General features: G+C 46.7%; 1 protein-coding gene across 1 annotated transcript in view; it reads right to left on the reverse strand.

The window, feature by feature from the left end:
• The window catches only part of NFXL1 (nuclear transcription factor, X-box binding like 1), a 259,254-nt gene that overhangs the window by 159,749 nt on the left and 71,864 nt on the right, over window positions 1-27,641 (reverse strand). The window contains 1 exon segment of the mRNA XM_030191351.1: window positions 8,569-8,691. Coding sequence (XP_030047211.1) covers window positions 8,569-8,691 — 123 coding nt within the window.

Below are 27,641 nucleotides of genomic sequence, written 5' to 3' on the forward strand. Positions count from 1 at the left end.
GGGGTTTGTAATAATCTGCTATTGCTTTATTTCAATCTTGAGATATGTTGAAGTAAATTTCTTTCTCCTAAGTTAACGGCTCTTAGTCCCTGGAATCTGGTGGTCTAATACAAGTTTTGTAATATTTTCCTGATTTATTTTGTTTGACTAATCATGTGGTAATTTCTTAACTGTATTACCTACTCAAGTAGTAAATGCTTGTAAAAATGTGAAAATGATAAATAAAAAAAATAAAAAAAAAATCTTTCAAGTATTTATGGTTCATCACTTTTTTTTATTGATGACAATTCAAGAGATAGTTACAACCAACATGACAAAAAAAAAAAATACAAAAGTGCGAAATTACACAGATACTCATTAAACCAAGTGAACAGTCCATCATCAAAACTTTTTAACATTTTATCCCCACCCCTCCCCTCTATTTCCTGCGTAGTCCTTTTATTGACGAAGAATTCTGCCTGTTCGCTAACAACACACCAGGTTAGAAACAAAACAAGTAATGCAAGAATAACTCTATACACTTATCCAGTTACTGCCACACAATCGTCTGCATCTAACTGTTAATATTCCCCCTCCTACCCCCCCTAACCAACCTATACCCATATTCCCTTCCCTATCCCTTCCCCCCTCCCACCATGTAAACACAGCAAATGTACACTTAGGTCACAAAGCCTTAATCTTACTAAGTGATCCTTCACTCATCCCCCTTGCACCCAACCCCCCACCCCTTTTATTAAGTTCGGGAGGAAAGAAACACGACAAAAGGAAAGAAGAGGAAGAGAAGAAAAAAAAAAGGGAGGGAGATCAAAGCTTATTAAGTACCAGGCTGTGAGTCCTAGACGACAAAGATTGTAAGTATGGTTCCCAAGTTCTCAAGAAGGCTTTTTTTCTCCTTTGGGAGGACCCCACCATCCTACGTTCCTGCAGCAAGAGCTCATGCAATCTGTTCCGCCAGTGCCAATAATCTGGCGGATCTTCGCTCATTCATGCTCCCAAAATGAGCTTCTTCCCCAATAGACTGGCCTTCTGAATAAGCTGCTGAGTCCCTTTATGCTGAAATGCAAATATTTCATATTTATCTAGTAAAAATCCCAGAGGAGAAAGCAGAACCCTGGAATGCACCAGCGACTCCAAATACATAAATATCTGTTTCCAAAAGGCCTTTATCCGATGACATTCCCAAAGGGAATGAAACAACATACCCTCCCCTCTGTTTACACTTGGAACAGAAAGGATCCGGTATCCCCCCCCCCCCCCCCATTCTGAACACCTGAGCCTTGGGCATGTATGCTCTATATAAGATTCTATACTGACAGTCGCGCAGATTGGCATTCACCGACAATGTTGGTATACAAGAAGTCAATTTTCAAAAATCTAACCGCAGTTTTGGTTGCTTTAAATCCTGTGCCCAACGCTGCTGAATACTCCCTGTGTCCTTTTCCCCACCTAATTCCAGAAGGCCTCCCCTGCAGACCTGACATAAACGTCTATCATATCTCCCCTGTTCCTCCTCTCCTCTAGGGTATATATATTCAGGCCTCGCCTTCCAGTCTCTTCTAATAGGTCTTTTGGTGCAAGCTCCATATCATTCTTGTCGCCTTCCTCTGGACCACTTCAAGTCTTCTTACATCTTTAGCAAGATGCGGCCTCCAAAACTGAACACAATACTCCAGGTGGAGGGCTCACTGACGACTTGTACAGGGGGACAGCTATACCTCCTTTCTTCATGATATTGACCCTTCATCTCTATCATCCCATGTTTCAAACCTCCTCTCTACTGTGGCACCATCCACGTCTGTCAACGAGGCTGTTTCTTCTTACAACAATATTCTATCCTCTGCCTTAGACACTCTTGCACCTTTGATGACCCGCCTTTCAAGGTGTACAAAACCCCAACCTTGATTGACTTCTAATATCCGCTACCTACGTTTCCTGTACCCGCTCTGCCGAACACCTCTGGCAGAAATCTCGGGCCCGTGCTGATTTCTTACACTTTAAGTTCATGCTGACCTCCTTCCAATCTGCTCTTTTACGCGCCAAACAGGATTATTATATCCAACTGACTAACTCTCTTGGCTCTAACCCTCGACTTCTCTTCACCACATTGAACTCTCTCCTCAAGGTGCCCCTCCCCCAACTCCCCCTTCATTATCTCCTCAGACCCTTGCTGAATTCTTTCATGACAAGGTTCAAAAGATAACCCTTAAATTCTCTACCTCGCCACCTCTCCCTCCACTAGTCCATTCCCCTCTCCCCTTTTTCTCCTTTCCTGAAGTTACTATTGAGGAAACTACACTTCTCCTTTCTTCCTCTAAATGTACCACCTGTTCCTCTGATCCCAATCCCACCCACCTTCTTAATGCCATCTCTCCTGCTCTTATTCCTTTTATCTGTCACATCCTCAACCTCTCACTTTCCACTGCGACTGTCCCTGTTGCCTTTAAACATGCTGTGGTCACACCTCTCCTTAAGAAGCCTTCACTCGACCCTACTTGTACCTCTAATTACCGACCCATCTCCCTCCTCCCTTTTCTCTCCAAATTACTTGAACATGCTGTTCACCACCGCTGCCTTTTCTCTCCTCACATGCTATTCTTGACCCACCACAATCTGGTTTTCGCCCTCTCCACTCAACCGAAACTGCGCTTACTAAAGTCTCCAATGACCTATTACTGGCTAAATCCAGGGGTCTCTATTCCATCCTCATTCTTCTTGATCTTTCCGCCGCTTTTGACACTGTCGATCACAGCATACTCCTCAATACCCTGTCCTCACTTGGATTCCAGGGCTCTGTCCTTTCCTGGTTCTCTTCCTACCTCTCCCTCCGCACCTTCAGTGTTCACTCTGGTGGATCCTCTTCTACTTCTATCCCTCTGCCTGTCGGCGTACCGCAGGGTTCTGTTCTGTTCTTGGTCCCCTCCTCTTTTCTTCCCTTGGTTCATTAATCTCATCCCATAGCTTTTTCTACCATCTCTATGCTGATGACTCCCAAATCTACCTTTCTACCCCTGATATCTCACCTTGCATCCAAACCAAAGTTTCAGCGTGCTTGTCTGACATTGCTGTCTGGATGTCTCAATGCTGCCTGAAATTAAACATGACCAAAACCGAGCTTCTAATTTTTCCCCCCAAACCCACCTCCCCGCTCCCCCATTTTCTATTTCTGTTGATGGCTCTCTCATGCTCCCTGTCTCTTCAGCTCGTAACCTTGGGGTCATCTTTGACTCCTCTATACTCATATCCAGCAGATCGCCAAGACCTGTCATTTCTTTCTTTACAATATCTGTAAAATCCACCCCTTTCTTTCCGAGCACTCTACCAGAACCCTCATCCACACCCTTGTCACCTCTCGTTTAGACTACTGCAATCTGCTTCTTGCTGGTCTCCCACTTAGTCACCTCTCCCCTCTCCAGTCGGTTCAAAACTCTGCTGCCCGTCTCATCTTCCACCAGGGTCACTTTACTCAAACTACCCCCCTCTCCTTAGGTCGCTTCACTGGCTCCCTATCCGTTTTCGCATCCTGTTCAAACTTCTTCTACTAACCTATAAACGTACTCACTCTGCTGCTCCCCAATATCTCTTCACACTCGTCCTTCCCTACACCCCTTCCCGTGCACTCCGTTCCATGGATAAATCCTTATCTGTTCCCTTCTCCACTATTGCCAACTCCAGACTTCGCTCCTTCTGTCTTGCTGGAATAGACTTCCTGAGCCCCTACGTCTTGCCCCATCCTTGATCATCTTTAAATCTAGATTGAAAGCCCACCTCTTTAACATTGCTTTTGACTTGTAACCACTCGCCTCCACCTACCCTCCCTCTCCTCTTTCCTCTACACATTAATTGATTTGCTTGCTTTTTGTCTATTAGATTGTAAGTTCTTTGAGCAGGGACTGTCTTTCTTCTATGTTTGCAGCGCTGCGTACGCTTTGTAGCGCTATAGAAATGCTAAATAGTAATAGTAGTAGGCTTCTTACTTTCAGAGATGCCTGAAAAGGCTGGCTTCAAATTATGTACCTTTATCTTTCAAATCCTAAATGACACAGAGCTCCAGACTATATGGTACCATTAATAAACTTACCTCAAAGAAACACTAAATATGAGGCAAGAAACTATCTCAGACTACACCTCCCAAATTATAAAAAAGTGATCTACCAAACTGTCTCTACTCAGCACACTTCACTTACCCAGGAACCAAATGGTGGAACTCCTTATCACCCAAAATATACAGAAATATACTAGATTCTGCAAAATCCTCAAATTGTTCCTATTCATACCGTCACCAAGAACAGCCATATCTCAAACAACTAATTATTACTTGAATTGGTTATTACTCTATTTACCTTTAACCTTCTTTTTGCTTCATGTACAATTTCTCATTCATAATAGATTTTCTAAATGTTAAACATCCATAGCTATCCCAATATGTTTATGATAATGTACTATAAAAATTGGTTTCTTACAACAAATTACTTATGCATTATTCTTTGTTATGTATCCTATATTGTTTATTGTAAGCCACACTGAACTCAAAGTTGTTTGGGTTAATATGGGATATAAATGTCACAAATAATATGAAATCATTACTAGATTTGTCTCAATAAGCATACAGACTGTTAAAAGGCTAACACATAGCCAGTTCCAAGATCTGTATTTGCTCTTTTCTTGGTTAAGATAGTTAGCTGGATGTATAATGCCAATGTACAAATCTACACTTGCTCCAACGGTGGAGTAAAGCTGTGCCGGTATTCTATGGGTATAATTCTGTACGTGGGCTCCTCAATTTAGGCGCTCCAATGCTGCACAGTAAGAGCCTATTCTATAAGGGCATCTGGGTGCCCAGAATCTGATACAGAATACTAGCATAACCCAGTACCAGAAGTTATGCACCTGCAATTATAACAGCTATACACCTGTCGGGTAAACGCAGCAGGGAGGTGGATGACTTACAACATTCTTTAAGTTATGTGCATAAATGAGAGACCCGCCTATGTCCCACCCATGCATCTGCTCCCATTGCATTTAAGCACTATGCCACTTATGTGCACCATTACAGAATAGTGCCTAGTTGCCCTTCTGGCACTTTCTCAGTTAAATGTATACTTATGGCATTAGTGCTAGTATTCTGCAAATTTACACAAGCCAGAGGCATGTAAAAGGCGGCACTCAATACAAGAGTGCATCACAACACTGCCTACATGCCACCCAACTATGCCCTTAGGAACACCATCATGCAGATTACATAAACAGGTAGGCACCTTTCTGCATATATTGTATGTGAATGGAGTTGCCCAATTCTATAAAAGCCCTTTTCTATATGTAATACAGCCTTTACACACAGAAAAACCTTAATTAAACTATCCCTACACAGATAGTTGTACAAGGGCTTCTCTGTATCCAAACATCACAGACCCTTTACTTCTTCCTTGTACTCTAAGTACATGTACACAGCTCAACAGAGACATCTATTTGGTTTGCTGTGGTACTGCACCGTAACTAAACTTATTAAGCTTTATGTTACCTAAACTTTTGTAATGAAAAAAAGCCAAAAGTCTTATTGTCACACCTGTTAGGTGTCCTAAATTTGGAAGAGGTGTGTGTGTGTAGGGGGGGGGGGGGGGGTGATGAAGATGATTCTGACTGCGTTTCCCAACTGCAACTAGAATCACACATATACATAGATGGAGGATGCATGGATAGGCTTTCCAAACAGAAAGAAAAGTGATTTGTTCAGGATGAATGCAGTGGAATGAAGATTTAAGTTATGCATGTACCCCTGAAGGCTCAGCAAATTGAAGCTGCGATGCATATCACAAATTTCAGATCACATTTTTCAATATAGTACAGTTCATTACAGAGGTAACATTTCAAAAGTATTCTAGCACTTGCACAAAAATATGCATTTTCTGATAGTATAGCATTACTCAGATTCCACGAACTGGCTGCAGGTGAAAAGTTCCAGAACTCATTAATTAATTTATTTATTTGCTGCACTTGTATCCCACATTTTCCCACCTATTTGCAGGCTCAATGTGGCTTACAAAATGTTATAACAACATGTACACATTATAGGATAAGAATTTCAGAATAAAGATACAGATGGGTACATAGAATATCAGAGCAATCATATTAACGGAATAATAATTTTAGAATTGTTACAAATAAGAGTACATAAGTAAATCATATTAGATTGGAAGTGGATTGAAAGATCAACATAACGTAACATAATGATATCAGGACAAGATATAATATTCAGTCGTGAGGATGTAATTAGGATGAACAGATAGGAGGGTTCCTTAATAGTTGTGATTGGAATAATTAGGAAGTCAAATCGTTATGGGGAATCTTTATTGTACACCTTTATGAATAAGTAGATCTTTAATAACTTTCGGAAGGTTCTTCTTTGCCTCCACTAAGGCATGACATCGGGACCCCTCGGTGCCAACAAGAACGCAGAATCCTCAAGGGTCCTCAGTATCAGGTCTAATGATGCTCATCCTGATCAGGCGCAGAGACCGATACATCCTCAGCATCTGATACAGCTCCTGATGCCATTGGGACCGATGCCTCAGATGCTGATGAACTGGACTTCAGCATGCCAAAAAGTTTCTCGCGCAGAGCCTCTCTATCTTTTCTGTATTTGAGAACAGAGTTTACAGTGAGAAGGCCTATGATTAGGTTCAAGGCATGGTAGGCACCAGCTGTGTGGGTCAGTGACAGGACTACTACTACTACTATTTAGCATTTCTATAGCGCTACAAGGCATAGGCAGCGCTGCACAAACATAGAAGAAAGACAGTCCCTGCTCAAAGAGCTTACAATCTAATAGACAAAAAATAAATAAAGTAAGCAAATCAAATCAATTAATGTGAACGGGAAGGAAGAGAGGAGGGTAGGTGGAGGCGAGTGGTTACAAGTGGTTACGAGTCAAAAGCAATGTTAAAGAGGTGGGCTTTCAGTCTAGATTTAAGGGTGGCCAAGGATGGGGCAAGACGTAGGGGCTCAGGAAGTTTATTCCAGGCGTAGGGTGCAGCGAGACAGAAGGCGCGAAGTCTGGAGTTGGCAGTAGTGGAGAAGGGAACAGATAAGAAGGATTTATCCATGGAGCGGAGTGCACGGGAAGGGGTGTAGGGAAGGACGAGTGTGGAGAGATACTGGGGAGCACCAGAGTGAATACATTTATAGGTTAGTAGAAGAAGTTTGAACAGGATGCGAAAACGGATAGGGAGCCAGTGAAGGGTCTTGAGGAGAGGGGTAGTATGAGTAAAGCGACCCTGGCGGAAGATGAGACGGGCAGCAGAGATTTGAACCGACTGGAGAGGGGAGAGGTGACTAAGTGGGAGGCCAGCAAGAAGCAGATTGCAGTAGTCTAAACGAGAGGTGACAAGGGTGTGGACGAGGGTTTTGGTAGAGTGCTCAGAAAGAAAGGGGCGGATTTTACGGATGTTGTAAAGAAAGAAACGACAGGTCTTGGCGGTCTGCTGGATATGAGCAGAGAAGGAGAGAGAAGAGTCAAAGATGACCCCAATGTTTCGAGCTGAGGAGACAGGGAGAATGAGAGAGCCATCAACAGAAATAGAAAACGGGGGGAGCGGGGAGGTGCGTTTGGGGGGGAAAATGAGAAGCTCGGTTTTGGTCATATTTAATTTCAGGTGGCGTTGAGACATCCAGGCAGCAATGTCAGACAAGCACGCTGAAACTTTGGTTTGGATGCAAGGTGAGATATCAGGGGTAGAAAGGTAGATTTGGGAGTCATCAGCATAGAGATGGTAGGAAAAGCCATGGGATGAGATTAATGAACCAAGGGAAGAAGTGTAGATAGAAAAGAGGAGGGGACCAAGAACAGAACCCTGAGGTACACCGACAGGCAGAGGGATAGAAGTAGAAGAGGATCCACCAGAGTGAACACTAAAGGTGCAGAGGGACATGGTCCTACCACATCTCGAGCACTTTTTAAACCCACTGGAAGGATTCTGGGTCAAATCCAAAATAAAAATAGCCAAAGCGAAACCAAACAACTCAATTTTTTTTAGAAGGTCCCAACTGGGAGATAAGGCTTAAATAGGCTGAGCCAAGAAAAAAAAATGAATAAAAAAGAGGGGGTGGGGTAGAACAGGACAGAAAAAATAAAATCAAAATTGGTCCTGTGCTACTCACTATAAAAAATAAAAAGCAGAAAGGCTAGCAAAAAAGTCCATGAGGAAAAAAAAACACATTACAATTAGAAGACATGTGTCCTCTGCTCTGCAGATAACAAAAAAAAAAAAAAGGTGGGTCCCGTGCAAGCTGGAAAGCACATGCACAGTCAGGCCTGCCAAAAGCTTCTGGAAGCAATGGGAACACTGGGCAGCATCTGTCCCAAGCCTCCATAGACAGTAATAGTAGTCCTACTTGTCCTTGGAGAAAATGAATCATTCTAATTTATAAAAGAGAAGCACAGATTACAGCATATCACATTGCACGTTCAGTGGCTAAACCAATGGCTCATTTCACCAGTATTAAATTAAAACAACATATATAAACCTGTCCATCATTGTCATCTGGAAACAGAAAAGTTTATTCAGAACTTACCTTCCTCTTGCATGGATGCCTCTGGCAATCACGAATTTTAGCACACTTTGATTCACACAGATAAGGCTTGTGACAAGGCATGCGTCTAGTATGCTTTCCACAACGGCACTGTTTCTCAACTTCCTAAATTAAAACACACGCAAAATGTTCACAGCTGAATAAAACATGTATGAAATGCAGAAAAAGGCAAGAAAATTAAATGGCAATGCTATAAAGTGCACTTCAAATTAGGCACCAATCACAAGCACATATTTATAGAATAATAGAACTTACGTGTGTGACTAGCACAAATACTTGGCAGTTATGCACATAAACGCTTGACGCTATTTTATAAAACATGCACTTAAGTCCCTCAACATGCAACTGCATGGGAGGCATTAACATGGGTGGAGCTTGTCCTTTTCCTTAGCAGCACATACCATTTATAGAATGTAAGCTGATCACTTGGCATAGCACACCTAGGTATGCCCATTTATGCCGCCCATTAATTTGACAAAAGTGGCTGTGCCTATATTTTGGTGTAGCAATGCAATCTTACACCTGTATTCTGTAACTGCTTAGGTGCAACCCAAGTGTTGTTACAGAACTGTAAAACCAAAGACCATGATCTAGTTCACTTCAAAAAATTAGGCAAACAATCTTAAGTAACACAGTGAATCAATAACCTTCTGAAGCTCAAAATTTTCTTATAAAAGGAGGAAAAACACCTCATAAAACTGTGGCAAACATCTTGATAGATATGAACAATCATGTTGACAGTTAAAACGGTAACCATAGGTGAAAAAACCTCCATAATGTGAGAAGTGTCCATAACTCAAAAATAGTGATTTTCAATGTTGTATAAACAATAAATAATGGCACTTATCTTATTAGCACCATAATAACATCGCAATTTACAGTCACGCAGTTTTGCACATAAAGGATTAAACCGTGCGGTCCCAACGGGGACCCATTTCCAGCTTCTTCTGGAGACCTCATTTACTTGTTATTAATGAGCAAATGAAGTCTCCGGAAGAAGACGGAAGCGAAACAGATCCCCATTGGGACCGAACTGTTTAATCCTTTATGCTCAAGTCTGCGTGACTGTGAATTGTGATGTTATATTATTGTGGTGCTAATAAGTGAAATAATTTGTTTATACAGCATTGAAAATCGCTAAGACTGTTTTGTTTATTTTTATTTACTCCAAGTCTACCACCACACAACCTCAATTTATGTCCTCTAGTTTTACTGTTTCCCCTTCTCTGGAAAAAAGATCTGTTTCTATATTAATAGTTTTCAAGCATTTAAATGTCTATCATATCTCTCTTATCCCTCCTTTCCTCTGGGGTATACATATTCAGGTCTTCTAGTCTCTTCTCATACATCTTTTGGTGCAAGCCTCATACAAATCTTGTCGCCTTCCTCTGGATTGCTTTAAGTCTTTACATCCTTAGCAAAATAAGGCCTCTAAAACTAACAATACTCCAAGTGCACCAACACCTCCTTTCTTCTTTTGGTTATGCCTCCTCTCAATGCAGCCTACACGTTGTTCCTTTGCCTTCAAATCCTTAGGCACTATCATCCCAAAGTCCCTTTCCCTGTCTGTGCATATCAGACTCTCACCTCCTACCACATATAGCTCCCTTGGATTTCTACTCCCAAAGTACATAGACCATTCTAACTTCTGCAGATCCCTTTTAATGTTGTCCACTCTGTTGCAAATCTTGGTATCGTCCGTAAAAACCTTACCTCCTAATCTTTCAGCAATGTCGTTCACAAATATTGAATAGAATTGATCCCAGGACTGATCTTTGAGGCACTCCACTACTCACCTTTCCTTCCTCCAAGTGAATTCTATTAACTAACCACCACCCTCTCACGTCTGTCTACCAGTTTCTAATCCAGTTCACCACTTTGGGTCCTAACTTCAGCCTGTCAAGATTATTCAAGAGCCTCTTATGAAGAGCTATGTCAAAGGCTTGGCTGAAATCCAAGTAGATTACATCTAGCGCATGTCCTTGATCCAATTTTCCAATCACACAGTCAAAGAATTCAATCAGATTTGTTTGGTACAATTTACCTTTGGTAAAGCCATGTTGCTATGGATCTTGTAACCCACTGGATTCCAGGAAATTCATTATCCTTTCCTTCATCAGGGATTCCATTATTTTTTTTTCCAAAAACCAAAGTGAGGCTACTTCTTCTTCATCATCACCACTTCTGTGAAGAGGGACCACATCCACTTTTTTCCAATCCCGTGGAACCTCTCCCGTCTCCAAAGATTTATTAAACAAACCCTGAAGAGGACCTGCCAGAAACTTCAAACTCCCTCAATATCCTGGGATCCAGTCCCATGGCTTTGTCCATCTTCAGTTTTTCAAGTTGTTCACAAACACTTTCTTCTGTAAACAATGTGATATCTACTCCATTCTCATATGTACCTTTGCCAGCCATTCATGGCCCCTCTCCAGATTTTCTACCATGAACACACAAGTATTTGTTTAGCACATTCGCTTTCTCCTCATCACACAGCGGACCATAGCATCTTTCATTCTTACAATTCCATTTTTAGCCTCCTTCCTTTCACTGATATACCTGAAAAAATTCTCGTCACCCCTTTTTATATACTTAGCCATTTGTTCTTCTGCTTGCACTTTGTCAGACGTACATCTCTCTTCGCTTCTTTCAGTGTCATTCGGTACTCTTTTTTGTGTTCCTCTTTTTGGCTTTTTCTGTATTTCATGAACTCTAACTCTTGCCTTTCTTTTCTCAGCCACTGATTTGGAGAACCTTATTGGTTTCCTTTTTCTCTTGTTTTATTTACTCACCTCACATAAAGGTCTGCTGCCATTTTTATAACTGCTTTCAACCTAGACCACGGTCTTTCTACTTCTCGTATATCCTCCCATCCCGTCAGCTCTTTCTTCAGGTACTCCCCTATTTTACTAAAGTCAACATGTTTGAAATCCAGGACTTTGAGTTTTGTGTGACTGCCCTCTGTTTTAACCGTTATATTAAACCACACTGTTTGATGACCATTATTGCCCAGGTGGGCACCCACTTGGATATTAGACACATTTTACACATTTGTGAGCACCAGATCCAGCAACACTCCTTCCCTTGTGGATTCCATCACCTAAAGGCATCCATGATCTCTCTACTGCTTTCGGATTCCACTGACAGAAACAAACAAAAAAAGAAACCTTTCCAATCCACATCCAGCAGGTTGAATTTCTTAACAGCACCTCTTCTTTCCCAACTTTTGGAAATCTACAACCAGATCTTTATCAAGCTGCTCTAACTGTGTTGGAGGTCTGTAGACAACACCCATGTGGATAGAGGTTCCATCTTCTCTTTTCAAGCTGATTATTGCTTCATCCTTTCCCCAGGCCCCCTGCATTACAGTTGCTTTAATATTGTTTCTCACAAACAGATATATTCCTCCACCTTTTTGACCATCTTTATTTAATTTTATAGAGGGTTAGGAAGGATAATCAGTTTCAACAGCTTTAGCAGCTTCCTGAATTCTTTGATTTGCTCAATGAAGTGCCTTTCCTGCAAATATTTTGAGGCCAGTCCATGTATGACCTTAAGGTCAACAGTTTAAATTTTCCCCTACAGTCAATTGGAAGCCAATACAGGGCCCTCAGGGTAGGGGATACATGATCATAATTCTGTAAGTCCCCAGCTAAATATGCTGCACTATTTTTTTTTCAAATGAATACACAGAGGAGGTTCTGTTTAGGCAAAGCGAATGCTACATACCTGTAGAAGGTATTCTCCGAGGACAGCAGGCTGATTGTTCTCACTGACGGGTTGACGTCCTCGGCAGCCCCCTCCATCGGAAAGTTTACTAGCAAAGGCCTTTGCTAGTCCTCGCGCGCCCCTGCGCACCGCGCATGCGCGGCCGTCTTCCCGCCCGAAACCGGCTCGAGCCGGCCAGTCCAGTATGTAGCAAGACAATACACTTCAAGGGAAGACTCAACTCCAAAGGGGAGGCGGGCGGGTTTGTGAGAACAATCAGCCTGCTGTCCTCAGAGAATACCTTCTACAGGTATGTAGCATTCGCTTTCTCCGAGGACAAGCAGGCTGCTTGTTCTCACTGATGGGGTATCCCTAGCCCCCAGGCTCACTCAAAACAACAACCAAGGTCAATTGGGCCTCGCAACGGCGAGGACATAACTGAGATTGACCTAAAAAATTTACCAACTAACTGAGAGTGCAGCCTGGAACAGAACAAACAGGGCCCTCGGGGGGTGGAGTTGGATCCTAAAGCCCAAACAGGTTCTGAAGAACTGACTGCCCGAACCGACTGTCGCGTCGGGTATCCTGCTGCAGGCAGTAATGAGATGTGAATGTGTGGACAGATGACCACGTCGCAGCTTTGCAAATTTCTTCAATGGAGGCTGACTTCAAGTGGGCTACCGACGCAGCCATGGCTCTAACATTATGAGCCGTGACATGACCCTCAAGAGCCAGCCCCGCCTGGGCGTAAGTGAAGGAAATGCAATCTGCTAGCCAATTGGATATGGTGCGTTTCCCTACAGCCACTCCCCTCCTATTGGGATCAAAAGAAACAAACAATTGGGCGGACTGTCTGTGGGGCTGTGTCCGCTCCAGATAGAAGGCCAATGCTCTCTTGCAGTCCAATGTGTGCAGCTGACGTTCAGCAGGGCAGGAATGAGGACGGGGAAAGAATGTTGGCAAGACAATGGACTGGTTCAGATGGAACTCCGACACGACCTTTGGCAAGAACTTAGGGTGAGTGCGGAGGACTACTCTGTTATGATGAAATTTGGTGTAAGGGGCCTGGGCTACCAGGGCCTGAAGCTCACTGACTCTACGAGCTGAAGTAACTGCCACCAAGAAAATGACCTTCCAGGTCAAGTACTTCAGATGGCAGGAATTCAGTGGCTCAAAAGGAGGTTTCATCAGCTGGGTGAGAACGACATTGAGATCCCATGACACTGTAGGAGGCTTGACAGGGGGCTTTGACAAAAGCAAACCTCTCATGAAGCGAACAACTAAAGGCTGTCCTGAGATCGGCTTACCTTCCACACGGCAATGGTATGCACTGATTGCACTAAGGTGAACCCTTACAGAGTTGGTCTTGAGACCAGACTCAGACAAGTGCAGAAGGTATTCAAGCAGGGTCTGTGTAGGACAAGAGCGAGGATCTAGGGCCTTGCTGTCACACCAGACGGCAAACCTCCTCCAATGGAAGAAGTAACTTCTCTTAGTGGAGTCTTTCCTGGAAGCAAGCAAGATGCGGGAGACACCCTCTGACAGACCCAAAGAGGCAAAGTCTACGCCCTCAACATCCAGGCCGTGAGAGCCAGAGACTGGAGGTTGGGATGCAGAAGCGCCCCCTCGTCCTGTGTGATGAGGGTCGGAAAACACTCCAATCTCCACGGTTCTTCGGAGGATAACTCCAGAAGAAGGGGGAACCAGATCTGACGCGGCCAAAAAGGAGCAATCAGAATCATGGTGCCTCGGTCTTGCTTGAGTTTCAACAAAGTCTTCCCCACCAGAGGGATGGGAGGATAAGCATACAGCAGGCCCTCCCCCCAATCCAGGAGAAAGGCATCCGATGCTAGTCTGCCGGAGGCCTGAAGCCTGGAACAGAACTGAGGGACTTTGTGGTTGGCTCGAGATGCGAAGAGATCCACCAAGGGGGTGCCCCACGCTTGGAAGATCTGGCGTACCACTCGGGAGTTGAGCGACCACTCGTGAGGTTGCATAATCCTGCTCAGTCTGTCGGCCAGACTGTTGTTTACGCCAGCCAGATATGTGGCTTGGAGCACCATGCCTTGACGGCGAGCCCAGAGCCACATGCTGACGGCTTCCTGACACAGGGGGCGAGATCCGGTGCCCCCCTGCTTGTTGACATAGTACATGGCAACCTGGTTGTCTGTCTGAATTTGGATAATTTGGTGGGACAGCCGATCTCTGAAAGCCTTCAGAGCGTTCCAGATCGCTCGCAACTCCAGAAGATTGATCTGTAGATCGCGTTCTTGGAGGGACCAACTTCCTTGGGTGTGAAGCCCATCGACATGAGCTCCCCATCCCAGGAGAGACGCATCCGTGGTCAGCACTTTTTGTGGCTGAGGAATTTGGAAGGGACGTCCCAGAGTCAAATTGGAGCAAATCGTCCACCAATACAGGGATTTGAGAAAACTCGTGGACAGGTGGATCACGTCCTCTAGACCCCCAGCGGCCTGATACCACTGGGAGGCTAGGGTCCATTGAGCAGATCTCATGTGAAGGCGGGCCATGGGAGTCACATGAACTGTGGAGGCCATGTGGCCCAGCAATCTCAACATCTGCCGAGCTGTGATCTGCTGGGACGCACGCACCCGCGAGACGAGGGACAACAAGTTGTTGGCTCTCGCCTCTGGGAGATAGGCGCGAGCCGTCCGAGAATCCAGCAGGGCTCCTATGAATTCGAGTTTCTGCACTGGGAGAAGATGGGACTTTGGGTAATTTATCACAAACCCCAGTAGCTCCAGGAGGCGAATAGTCATCTGCATGGACTGCAGGGCTCCTGCCTCGGATGTGTTCTTCACCAGCCAATCGTCGAGATATGGGAACACGTGCACCCCCAGCCTGCGAAGTGCCGCTGCTACCACAGCTAGGCACTTTGTGAACACCCTGGGCGCAGAGGCGAGCCCAAAGGGTAGCACACAGTACTGGAAGTGGCGTGCGCCCAACTGAAATCGCAGATACTGTCTGTGAGCTGGCAGTATCGGGATGTGTGTGTAGGCATCCTTCAAGTCCAGAGAGCATAGCCAATCATTTTGCTGAATCATGGGGAGAAGGGTGCCCAGGGAAAGCATCCTGAACTTTTCTTTTACGAGATATTTGTTCAGGGCCCTTAGGTCTAGGATGGGACGCATCCCCCCTGTTTTCTTTTCCACAAGGAAGTACCTGGAATAGAATCCCAGCCCTTCTTGCCCGGATGGCACGGGCTCGACCGCATTGGCGCTGAGAAGGGCGGAGAGTTCCTCTACAAGTACCTGCTTGTGCTGGAAGCTGTAAGACTGAGCTCCCGGTGGACAATTTGGAGGTTTTGATGCCAAATTGAGGGTGTATCCCTGCCGGACTATTTGGAGAACCCACTGATCGGAGGTTATGAGAGGCCACCTTTGGTGAAAAGCTTTCAACCTCCCCCCGACCGGCAGGTCGCCCGGCACTGACACTTGGATGTCGGCTATGCTCTGCTGGAGCCAGTCAAAAGCTCACCCCTTGCTTTTGCTGGGGAGCCGCGGGGCCTTGCTGAGGCGCACGCTGCTGACGAGAGCGAGCGCGCTAGGGCTTAGCCTGGGCCGCAGGCTGTCGGGAAGGAGGATTGTACCTACGCTTACCAGAAGCGTAGGGACCAGTCTTCCTTCCCCCGAAAAATCGTCTACCTGTAGAGGTAGAAGGCTGCCGGCGGGAGAACTTGTCGAATGCGGTGTCCCGCTGGTGGAGAGACTCTACCACCTGCTCGACTTTTTCTCCAAAAATGTTGTCCGCACGGCAAGGCGAGTCCGCAATCCGCTGCTGGAGTCTATTCTCCAGGTCGGCGGCACGCAGCCATGAGAGCCTGCGCATCACCACACCTTGAGCAGCGGCCCTGGACGCAACATCAAAAGTGTCATAAACTCCTCTGGCCAGGAATTTTCTGCACGCCTTCAGCTGCCTGACCACCTCCTGAAAAGGCTTGGCTTGCTCAGGGGGAAGAGCATCAACCAAGCCCGCCAACTGCCGCACATTGTTCCGCATGTGTATGCTCGTGTAGAGCTGGTAAGACTGGATCTTGGCCACGAGCATAGAAGAATGGTAGGCCTTCCTCCCAAAGGAGTCCAAGGTTCTAGGGTCTTTGCCGGGGGCGCCGAAGCATGCTCCCTAGAACTCTTAGCCTTCTTTAGGGCCAGATCCACAACTCCAGAGTCATGAGGCAACTGAGTGCGCATCAGCTCTGGGTCCCCATGGATCCGGTACTGGGACTCAATCTTCTTGGGAATGTGGGGATTAGTTAGTGGCTTGGTCCAGTTCGCAAGCAATGTCTTTTTCAGGACATGGTGCAAGGGAACAGTGGACGCTTCCTTAGGTGGAGAAGGATAGTCCAGGAGCTCAAACATTTCAGCCCTGGGCTCGTCCTCCACAACCACCGGGAAGGGGATGGCCGTAGACATCTCCCGGACAAAGGAAGCAAAAGACAGACTCTCGGGAGGAGAAAGCTGTCTCTCAGGAGAGGGAGTGGGATCAGAAGGAAGACCCTCAGACTCCTCGTCAGAGAAATATCTGGGGTCCTCCTCTTCCTCCCAAGAGGCCTCACCCTCGGTGTCAGACACAAGTTCACGAACCTGTGTCTGCAACCTCGCCCTGCTCGACTCGGTGGAACCCCGTCCACGGTGGGGGCGTCGAGAGGTAGACTCCCTCGCCCGCATCGGCGAAGCTCCCTCCGCCGACGTAGTCGGGGAGCCTTCCTGGGAGGTGGCCGCGGTCGGCACCGCACGCGGTTCCGACGTCGGGGACCTCAACCTGGGCGATGGGCCAGCCGGCGCCACGCTCGACGGTACCGGAGGCGCAAGCACCGCCGGTACCGGAGGGGTAGGGCGCAACAGCTCTCCCAGAATCTCTGGGAGAACGGCCCGGAGGCTCTCGTTTAGAGCGGCTGCAGAGAAAGGCTGAGAGGCCGATGCAGGCGTCGACGTCAGAACCTGTTCCGGGCGAGGAGGCTGTTCCGGGCTGTCCAGAGTGGAGCGCATCGACACCTCCTGAACAGAGGGTGAGCGGTCATCTCGGTGCCGATGCCTGCTGGGTGCCGAATCCCTCGGCGACCCAGAGCTCTCGGTGCCGACATGGGGAGGAGACCGGTGTCGATGCTTCTTCGACTTCTTCCGAAGCATGTCACCGGAGCTCCCCGGCACCGACGAGGAGGACGTAGAATCCATCCGTCGCTTCCTCGGGGCCGAGACCGAAGAGGGTCGATCCCGGGGGGGCTGTACCGCAGGAGCCCTCAGGGTAGGAGGAGACCCACCCGAAGGCTCACCGCCACCAGCAGGGGAATGGACAGCCCTCACCTGCACTCCTGACGATGCACCTCCGTCCGACGACATCAGCAGACGAAGTCTCGGTACCACCGACGTCGATACAGTCGCCCGATGCCTCGGCGCCGATGCAGAGGTCCGATGCCTCGATGCAGTCGATGGAGCGGCAGCCAAGGAAGATGGTCCGGACGCTGACGACGTCGATGCACTCGATGCCTCCGGTGCCGATGCCGACGAAGAGCCCGAGAACAAAACGTTCCACTGGGCTAATCTCGCTACCTGAGTCCGCCTTTGTAACAGGGAACACAGACTGCAGTTCTGAGGGCGGTGCTGGGCCCCTAGACACTGAAGACACGCAGAGTGCCTATCAGTGAGCGAGATTACCCGGGCGCACTGGGTGCACTTCTTGAAGCCGCTGGAAGGCTTCGATGTCATGGGCGGAAAAATCACGCCAGCGAAATCAAAAGCCGAAATGGCGAAAATTGAAGCACCAAAATTTAGAGGGAGAAAAATCTCGACCGAGGCCAAAAGAGGCCTACCCCGACAACGAAAGAAAACTTACGGGGCAAAAACTGAGAAATACGGGAAGGGCAGAAAACCCGAAAGGGTCTTCCGGAACACTACCGGAGCGCTTCCCGAACTTTTTCAAGGAAAAAAAGGACAAAAACACGTCGAAAAGGACGCGCGAGGTCGACTCTCTGGGGCACGAACGGCGTAACACAACCGTACCGAGTGCGGACGAAAGAAGACTGGCCGGCTCGAGCCGGTTTCGGGCGGGAAGACGGCCGCGCATGCGAGGTGCGCAGGGGCGCGCGAGGACTAGCAAAGGCCTTTGCTAGTAAACTTTCCGATGGAGGGGGCTGCCGAGGACGTCAACCCATCAGTGAGAACAAGCAGCCTGCTTGTCCTCGGAGAATCCATAATATATCTCATTACAGTGATCCTACTCAATATCATAGCCTGGGTTACTGTGATCAGGACCCTAAATTAAGTCAGACTGATACAACAGTTATGCCCCTAAAAGTGATAATCTAACCAAGGTGGATATCTAACCCTAATGACAGAGAAGAATCAATTTTTACCTCAAAGGTTCCTTACCTTCTATATCTCATGGTAAATCAGCTCCTGCCAATTTCATTCTGGTTAGGCCTTACTGCTACTCATCCACAAGGTCCCTTATTTAGCAACTACGCTTCTAGCTGCTGCAAAAGGTCATTCACAGCTTCCAGTTTGCCTAATCATCTTCTCTGTACTAGAAATAAAAAAAAGAATCCTACACACCAGATTCCAAGACCAAGACAACCAGGAACCAAATGTCACCTCATTTGAAGTCTCGACTTAAAAAATACCACATTTCTACTCGTTCCACAAGTTTCTCAATTTTATATTACTGTCCAAAATATTTATTATAAATCTTCAAGGGAAAAAAAATGGCTGCATATTCTAGCAAGTTTCAAAGCAAATGCTCATTTACAAAATGAACAAGAGAAATTATATTTGATACCCCTCTACTGTTTGATCCACTTAACAGAAATTTCTTGTAACATTAATCTTTCATGATTTACCTATAGTCTCTCCTCCTATACCCCATCACATACTAATTAAATCTGCCATTACATTTCTGTATGACAAATGCATTCCTTTACACTTTTTTGCACTGAAGCTTAACAGCCAAGCATTTGACCAGTTCCCAAGCCAAGCTTTCCTAGATCACATCTCAATTTGTCTATTCGCACAAAGGGGGGGGGGGGGGGGCAGCATCCACTTTGCTTCAGATCTTCATGTAATCTGGAAAAAAGGCTAACCTGCTTTCTAATCTCTCGGTAGTTTATCACCCACAAAGATATCAAACAGACCAATCTCTTACGCGTCCCTCTCTCCTCTAGAGCATTCAATTTATCACTATCCGACAATCAACCAATTTCTAATCCTGTTCTATTAGGACAGTTCTCCAGGCTGCTCAATTTGTTTATGAGCCTCCGAAGTGAAAGAGAATCTAAAGATTTAATGAAATCCAGCACATGCCTTTGCTCTAATTCTCTAGTCACCCAAATTGAAACACTCAGTTTGCTCAATAAGATCTCTCTGTTAAATCTGTACTGTTCTGGACCTTGCAACCTACTGGACTGTAGATAGTTCATCATCCTTTCCTTCAACAGGATCTCGATGTTCCCACCACTGAGGTAAGGCTTACCTGCCCATTTCCAACTCCCTCTCAGCATTTTTGTGAAGAGATCAAAGCTGCCCTTCTCCGGTCCATGGAACCACTTCTACCTCTAAAGATCTACCTTTAGAGAAGAACCTGAATTTTATGACTTGAGAAAAATGACAGAAAGGCTTCCAGGAAGAACAAGTGTATAACTGTCAGTTTACATTGTACCAACACTAAGAGGATAAAGCTGTTTTCCTAAGGCAGAAATTCTCAACCTAGTCCTTGGGACACCCCCAGTCAGTTTAATTTTCCAAGATTCCCACAATAAATATGCAAGAGATCTCCATGCACTACCTCCACTGTATGTAAATCTCTCATGCATATTCATTGTGGATATCCCAAAAACATCTTACTAGCTAGGTGTGTACGGAGGACTAGGTTGAAAACTACCATCCTGAAGTGGAGAAGATCCTCAAGCAGCAAATCTTAAAAAGTACAATAAGGTTAAAAATGTTGACAAATGTATTGTTCCGCAAATAAAGGAGAGAAAGAAAACGGAAAAACTGATTTATTAAAAAATCATAGTTGCAAAAGACACGGACCTAACAGCCAGAACAAGCAGCACTTAGAAGTCATTTTTATAACAAAGGGGCTAATGCAGTAAAGAGTGCAAGATTTTGCGAAGGGCATGCACTGCTTTAGTGCACAGTTTTAGTGAACTAAAGCTAACCCTGCAAAAAACTGTGTTAGATTAACAGCACACTGCATATTAAAATCTGCAGTAATGAGGCCATTAGCTATTCTGCACTGATGCAGAGACGTGCACAGAAGCATTGTCCTCAAACTTTAACGTCACGTCTGAGGAGGCGTGGAAGGGTTAGCTCATTCTTCTGATTTGCTTTTCTTGCTATGAGCATAAGGACCCAGAACGTTTCATGGCCTCTGTGAAAAGCATGGGTAACAAGACTAAAAAATAAAAAAAGACTGAACAGGGGAGATGTGCTGGAAGAGATGGGCTGGGAGCATACAAACAGTTCTGAAATAAGGGCTGCTCTGTGGGTGCTGAGCATCCTTAATATTGGGCAAATGCCTTCATTTTGTCCAGGAAGGGGTAATTTCTATCATGTTTAGTGCCTATATTGGTGCCTGCGGCTGCTATAGCTGTCCACAAAAAAAAGTATTGGCACACATCAGTCCATGTGCATAAATATTGGTATATAATCAGTACTGTAAAACTTTTATGGAAAAATTAGTTTTTACCCAATCATTTTCTTTCCTTTAGTCCCAATAAATCAATCCAGAGACTTGCAGGTTATGTCCATCTTTTAGTCCCAACAAATCAATCCAGAAACTTGCAGGTTATGTCCATCTTTCAGTCCCAACAAATCAATCCAGAAACTTGCAGGATATGTCCATCTTTCAATAGGTAGAGTAGAGAGAACTCCAGAGTTCTACCATAAGGCATACAGTGCCTCTTCGTCAATTCTCTTGATAACAAAGCACTAAGGAACAGAAATAGGAGAATAGAAATCTTCTGCCTCTTAAACAGCCAACTAGAAAGGAATGAATCATGCAGAGGTGCGAAAGAAACAAACAGTGCCAAAGCAAGTATGTCAGAGGACCAACTCTGAGCTGCCAAATTCTGCACCATGTAAAAGTGTATGCCTAATTAACATGCCTTGCCTTTTTTTTTTTTTTGTTAAATTGTGCCTGCAAACAAACATATCCTCTAGTCTTCTCGAGACTAGAACTTTTATAAGTAGTCAAGCAAAAAGGTATAGAATCCAAAGGGGGAACCTCTGAATTGATCTGTGGGGACTAAAGAAAGAAAAAAATTGTCACGTAAGAACTAATTTTTCCTCTCATTATGTCCCACAGATTAATCCAGAGACATGTGGGATGTACAAAAGCAATCCCTCAAGCTGGGTGCAATAATGTAATCCCTGCAGAAAGGGCTGAAGCTCTGAAAGCTGAATCCCCCTGAACACATCCAACCAATAATGCCTCACAAAAGTGTGAGGAGAGGACCAAGTCGCAGACCTGCAGATTTCGTCAATGCAGATAGATTGTATCTCAGTAAAAGGATGTAGTCTGTGCCCTCATACAACACGCCTCAATACTCAAAGACGGACCCTTATCAAGTACACAAAATGGCTTACTTGAGTCACCAAGCGATGATAGCTTTCTAAGCCTGGTTGCCTTTTTTGTGGCCAGAACACAACACAAAAAGACAATTAGATGCTTGAATCCATTAGTTACCTTGAGATATTTATTTTAAACATTTCTAACCTGCCTATAAACTACGCGGTTTCCATAAAAACACACATGCCAATGTAAAACAAAACTATCAATTAACAAAAATATAACATAAAATATTATTAACATGATAAGAATCCTGCAAACATCTAAACCCCAGAGTGAATGAAACTCCTCCGGCTAATCCTCCCTTCGAAATGGAGGGACAGAAAGCAGCTGATTCAGATGGAATGCAGAAAGCACGTTAAAGGATGGAACAGTCCTAATGGTTCCTAACACAAGAAGGGGGTCTCTGCATGACAATGCCTGCATCTCCAACACCCTCGTGGCCAAAGTAATTGCCACAAAAAACACTGCCTTGAGAGTGAGATCTTTACTACTACTACTACTACTACTATTTAGCATTTCTATAGCGCTACAAGGTGTACGCAGCGCTGCACAAACATAGAAGACAGTCCCTGCTCAAAGAGCTTACAATCTAATAGACAAAAAATAAAGTAAGCAAATCAAATCAATTAATGTGTACAGGAAGGAGGAGAGAAGGGTAGGTGGAGGTGAGTGGTTACAAGTGGTTATGAGTCAAAAGCAATGTTAAAGAGGTGGGCTTTCAGTCTAGATTTAAAGGTGGCCAAAGAAGGGGCAAGACGTAGGGGCTCAGGAAGTTTATTCCAGGAGTAGGGTGCAGCGAGACAGAAGGCGCGAAGTCTGGAGATGGCAGTAGTGGAGAAGGGAACAGATAAGAAGGATTTATCCATGGAGCGGCGTGCACGGGAAGGGGTGTAGGGAAGGACGAGTGTGGAGAGATACTGGGGAGCAGCAGAGTGAGGAGACTGCTGGGAGGCACAGAGAACTAGATTCAAGTTCCAAGGACAAATCGCCTGCCTCGAAGGCTGCAAGTGGTCAACTCCCCTAAGAAAACGAATCACATCTGGATGCGCTACCAGGGATGAGTTTTGCAGGTGGCCCAGGACGCATGCCAGAGCCACGACCTGGATTTTCAAAGAACTCAAGAATGCAGGAAGGTTTCAAAAAGGGGTCAGCCTTGAGTTCTTTGAAAATCCGGATCGTGGCTCTGGCATGTGTCCTGGGACCTGCAAAACTCTGGGAGCACACCAAGATTCAAAAGGTGCACCAGACCCTTGCATAAGCTACAAAAGTCAAATGCTTCCAGGCCTAAAGAGAGTAGCAATGACATTGTACCGATAATCATTCTTCCTCAATTTTGACCTCTCATGAACCAGGTCGTAAGAACAAAAGCAGGGGGGGATCCTCCATCTGCACCGGACCTTGGCACAAGAGACCCCTCAGAGGGAAACTTAATAGGGCTGTTGATCTGCATACCGAGGTCTCCTGGGCCAGTCCAACACCACCAGAACCACTGGGCCCCAATGAAGAGCTATCCTTTTGAGAACCTGCCTATCAGCCACGGAGAGAAAACAGAGGAAAGAATAATCCAGCCAAGGTTGGAGAAGAGCATCTATGGCCTCTGCACCGATCTCCCTCTAATGGCTGAAGAACCTGGATGTCTTTGCATTGGCCCTTGTGGCCATCGGGTCCAGGACTATGGGATCCCACTTTGACCATATTTGAAGATATGCCTCCTTGGAGAGCTACCATTCTCCCAAATCCTGCTGAAGTAGTCCACCTGAACATTCCGAGTGTCAGCAATGTGGGCTACCGAGAGCAGGGTCAGGTGACTCTGCCCACTGGTGGAGCAGAGGAACCTCATGAGCCAGAGGAACACTTTGTGCCACCCTGCCTGTTGACACTGGCCACTGTCACATTTTTGAACAGGACCTGAACGGCCTTGCCCTGCAGGAGGGATGAGAATGTCAGCAAGGTATGTCTGATGGCCCTCAATTCTAGGCAGCTGATCGACCAAGACACTGCCACCCAAGTCCAAAGACCTTGGGCCACCTGACCCAAACAATGTGCTCCCCAGCCAGTGAGAACAGCATTTGTGCCAAAAGGGGTTGGCAGGGAGAGACCACTCTAAAGTTTGAACAGTTGAAACCACCAGATGGTCACAAGACTAAGCCTTAGGTGGTCTTTTAGTGCCAGATATCATTGTATGTAAGGTCGCCTCTGAACCAAGAGGTTCAGGTGACTCAATGTTAAGGACCTCTAGAAACTTAGTGATCGGAGAAGGACGCTCCTCCTTACAAAATAGCCTACACACAGTAGGATCATCACCCTCCTCAGAAGGGATCTCACTTTTCTCCAAATTGACAGTGAGTGGCAAGAAGTCCCAGAAAAAGGCACATCAGAGCCATTTTCTGAAGGCAAGGAGACCTCATCAAGCTCGCTTTGCCCCTCCAAAGAGGGATGCTTAGACTGCAACCCAGAAATTGTCCCTGTGGGGGCTGGAAAGATCGGAGAGGACAGGGGTCTTCAGCAAAAAAGCTTGGTACATAAGCACAAATTCAGATGAAAAAGGAATATTCAAGGAATATTGGTTCACATCTCTTAAGAAAGATCCACTCCCCTGCAAGCTGACCCCAGAAAAATTACTCACTGACTGAGACAGTCACTGCACAGGCTCAGCTGCGGAAGGATGAGCCGTCAAATCAAAAGATGGCTATTGCCAATGAACACTATAAGAGAGGCATCGAGGAGCCCACCAAAAACATTCCCGTAGCCTTCTGAACCCCCTGTGGCAGCAGATAAACCCAATTTGGTGGGAGGAGGCCTGGAAGAGGCCGGACTGCAGGCAGAATAGCTCCATGCTGCTCACTGCCAGCTGTCACAGCAAGAGCAGAAGCGTTGAACAGTCTCCACGGGTGCTGCCGTCACAACACAAAAAGAAAGTGAAAGAACGCTTACAGTCTGGAGCTCTCGGAGGATAACTGTAGGCAGAGGGCACATGAAATCACCCAAACTGGTGCTGAAAGATTCCTAGCCCACCGAAGCACTGCTTGAAATCGAGTGTGGCACGCACTCCTGCACCAGAAGCAGACTGGAACCCCGACAACCCCACCCCCCAGCTCAACTGAACTCAAGGGACAGTACAGGATCCAGTACTACACAGGGCTGCACAGGATAGGGTATGATACATACCTGTAGCAGGTGTTCTCCGAGGACAGCAGGCTGATTGTTCTCACGACTGGGTGACGTCCGCGGCAGCCCCCACCAACCGGAAAAAAGCTTCGCGGGACGGTCGGGACGCAGGGCACGCCCACCGCGCATGCGCGGCCGTCTTCCCGCCCGTGCGCGACCGCTCCCGCCAGTTGAATGACTAGCAAAAGATGAAACACACAACTCCAAAGGGGAGGAGGGAGGGTAGGTGAGAACAATCAGCCTGCTGTCCTCGGAGAACACCTGCTACAGGTATGTATCATACCCTTTCTCCGAGGACAAGCAGGCTGCTTGTTCTCACGACTGGGGTATCCCTAGCTCTCAGGCTCACTCAAAACAAGAACCCAGGTCAATTGAACCTCGCAACGGCGAGGGAACAACAGAAATTGACCTACGAAGAACAACTAACTGAGAGTGCAGCCTGACCAGAATAAATTCGGGTCCTGGAGGGTGGAGTTGGATTTACACCCCAAACAGATTCTGCAGCACCGACTGCCCGAACCGACTGTCGCGTCGGGTATCCTGCTGGAGGCAGTAATGAGATGTGAATGTGTGGACAGATGACCACGTCGCAGCCTTGCAGATCTCTTCAATAGTGGCTGACTTCAAGTGGGCCACCGACGCTGCCATGGCTCTGACACTATGAGCCGTGACATGACCCTCAAGAGTCAGCCCAGCCTGGGCGTAAGTGAAGGAAATGCAATCTGCTAGCCAATTGGAGATGGTGCGTTTCCCGACAGCGACCCCTAGCCTGTTAGGGTCGAAAGAAATAAACAATTGGGCGGACTGTCTGTGGGGCTGTGTCCGCTCCAAGTAGAAGGCCAATGCTCTCTTGCAGTCCAATGTGTGCAACTGACGTTCAGCAGGGCGGGTATGCGGCCTGGGGAAGAATGTTGGCAAGACAATTGACTGGTTAAGATGGAACTCCGATACCACCTTCGGCAGGAACTTTGGGTGGGTGCGGAGCACTACTCTGTTGTGATGAAATTTGGTATACGGAGCATGAGCAACCAGGGCTTGAAGCTCACTGACCCTACGAGCTGAAGTAACTGCCACCAAGAAAATGACCTTCCAGGTCAAGTACTTCAGATGGCAGGAATTCAGTGGCTCAAAAGGAGGTTTCATCAGCTGGGTGAGAACGACATTGAGATCCCATGACACTGTAGGAGGCTTGATAGGGGGCTTTGACAAAAGCAAGCCTCGCATGAATCGAACGACTAAAGGCTCTCCAGAGATGGCTTTACCTTCCACACGATAATGGTAAGCACTAATCGCACTAAGGTGATTCCTTACTGAGTTGGTCTTGAGGCCAGACTCTGATAAGTGCAGAAGGTATTCAAGCAGGTTCTGTGCAGGGCAAGAACGAGGTTCTAGGGCCTTGCTCTCACACCAAACGACAAACCTCCTCCACTTGAAAAAGTAACTCTTTTTAGTGGAATCCTTCCTAGAGGCAAGCAAGACCCGGGAGACACCCTCAGACAGACCCAACGCAGCGAAGTCTACGCCCTCAACATCCAGGCCGTGAGAGCCAGGGATTGAAGGTTGGGGTGCAGCAACGCTCCGTCGTTCTGCGAAATGAGAGTCGGAAAACACTCCAATCTCCACGGTTCTTCTGAGGACAACTCCAGAAGAAGAGGGAACCAGATCTGACGGGGCCAAAAGGGCGCTATCAGAATCATGGTGCCGCGGTCTTGCTTGAGCTTCAGTAAGGTCTTCCCCACCAAAGGTATGGGAGGATAAGCATACAGGAGGCCGGTCCCCCAATGAAGGAGAAAGGCGTCCGACGCTAGCCTGCCGTGTGCCTGAAGTCTGGAACAGAACAGAGGCAGCTTGTGGTTGGTCTGAGAGGCGAAAAGGTCCACCGAGGGGGTGCCCCACGCTCGGAAGATCTTGCGTACCACTCTGGCATGGAGAGACCACTCGTGCGGTTGCAATACTCTGCTCAGTCTGTCGGCCAGACTGTTGTTTACGCCTGCCAGGTACGTGGCTTGGAGGAGCATGCCGAACTGACACGCCCAACGCCACATCCCGACGGCCTCCTGACACAGGGGGCGAGATCCGGTGCCCCCCTGCTTGTTGACGTAATACATTGCAACCTGATTGTCTGTCCGAATTTGGATAATTTGGCAGGACAGCCGATCTCTGAAAGCCTTCAGTGCGTTCCAGATCGCTCGGAGCTCCAGGAGGTTGATCTGCAGATCCTTTTCCTGGAGGGACCAGAGACCCTGGGTGTGAAGCCCATCGACATGGGCTCCCCACCCCAGGCGAGATGCATCCGTCGTCAGCACTTTCGTGGGCTGCGGAATTTGGAATGGACGTCCCAGGGTCAAATTGGTCCGGATGGTCCACCAGAGCAGTGAAGTGCGGCAACTGGTGGAGAGGCGGATGACATCTTCTAGATTCCCGGTGGCTTGAAACCACTGGGAAGCTAGGGTCCATTGAGCAGATCTCATGTGAAGACGAGCCATGGGAGTCACATGAACTGTGGAGGCCATATGACCCAGAAGTCTCAACATCTGCCGAGCTGTGATCTGCTGAGACGCTCTGGTCTGCGAAGCCAGGGCCAAGAGATT

Source organism: Microcaecilia unicolor, chromosome 2, assembly GCF_901765095.1.
Source record: "Microcaecilia unicolor chromosome 2, aMicUni1.1, whole genome shotgun sequence".
In the NCBI taxonomy this organism is placed as follows: domain Eukaryota; kingdom Metazoa; phylum Chordata; class Amphibia; order Gymnophiona; family Siphonopidae; genus Microcaecilia; species Microcaecilia unicolor.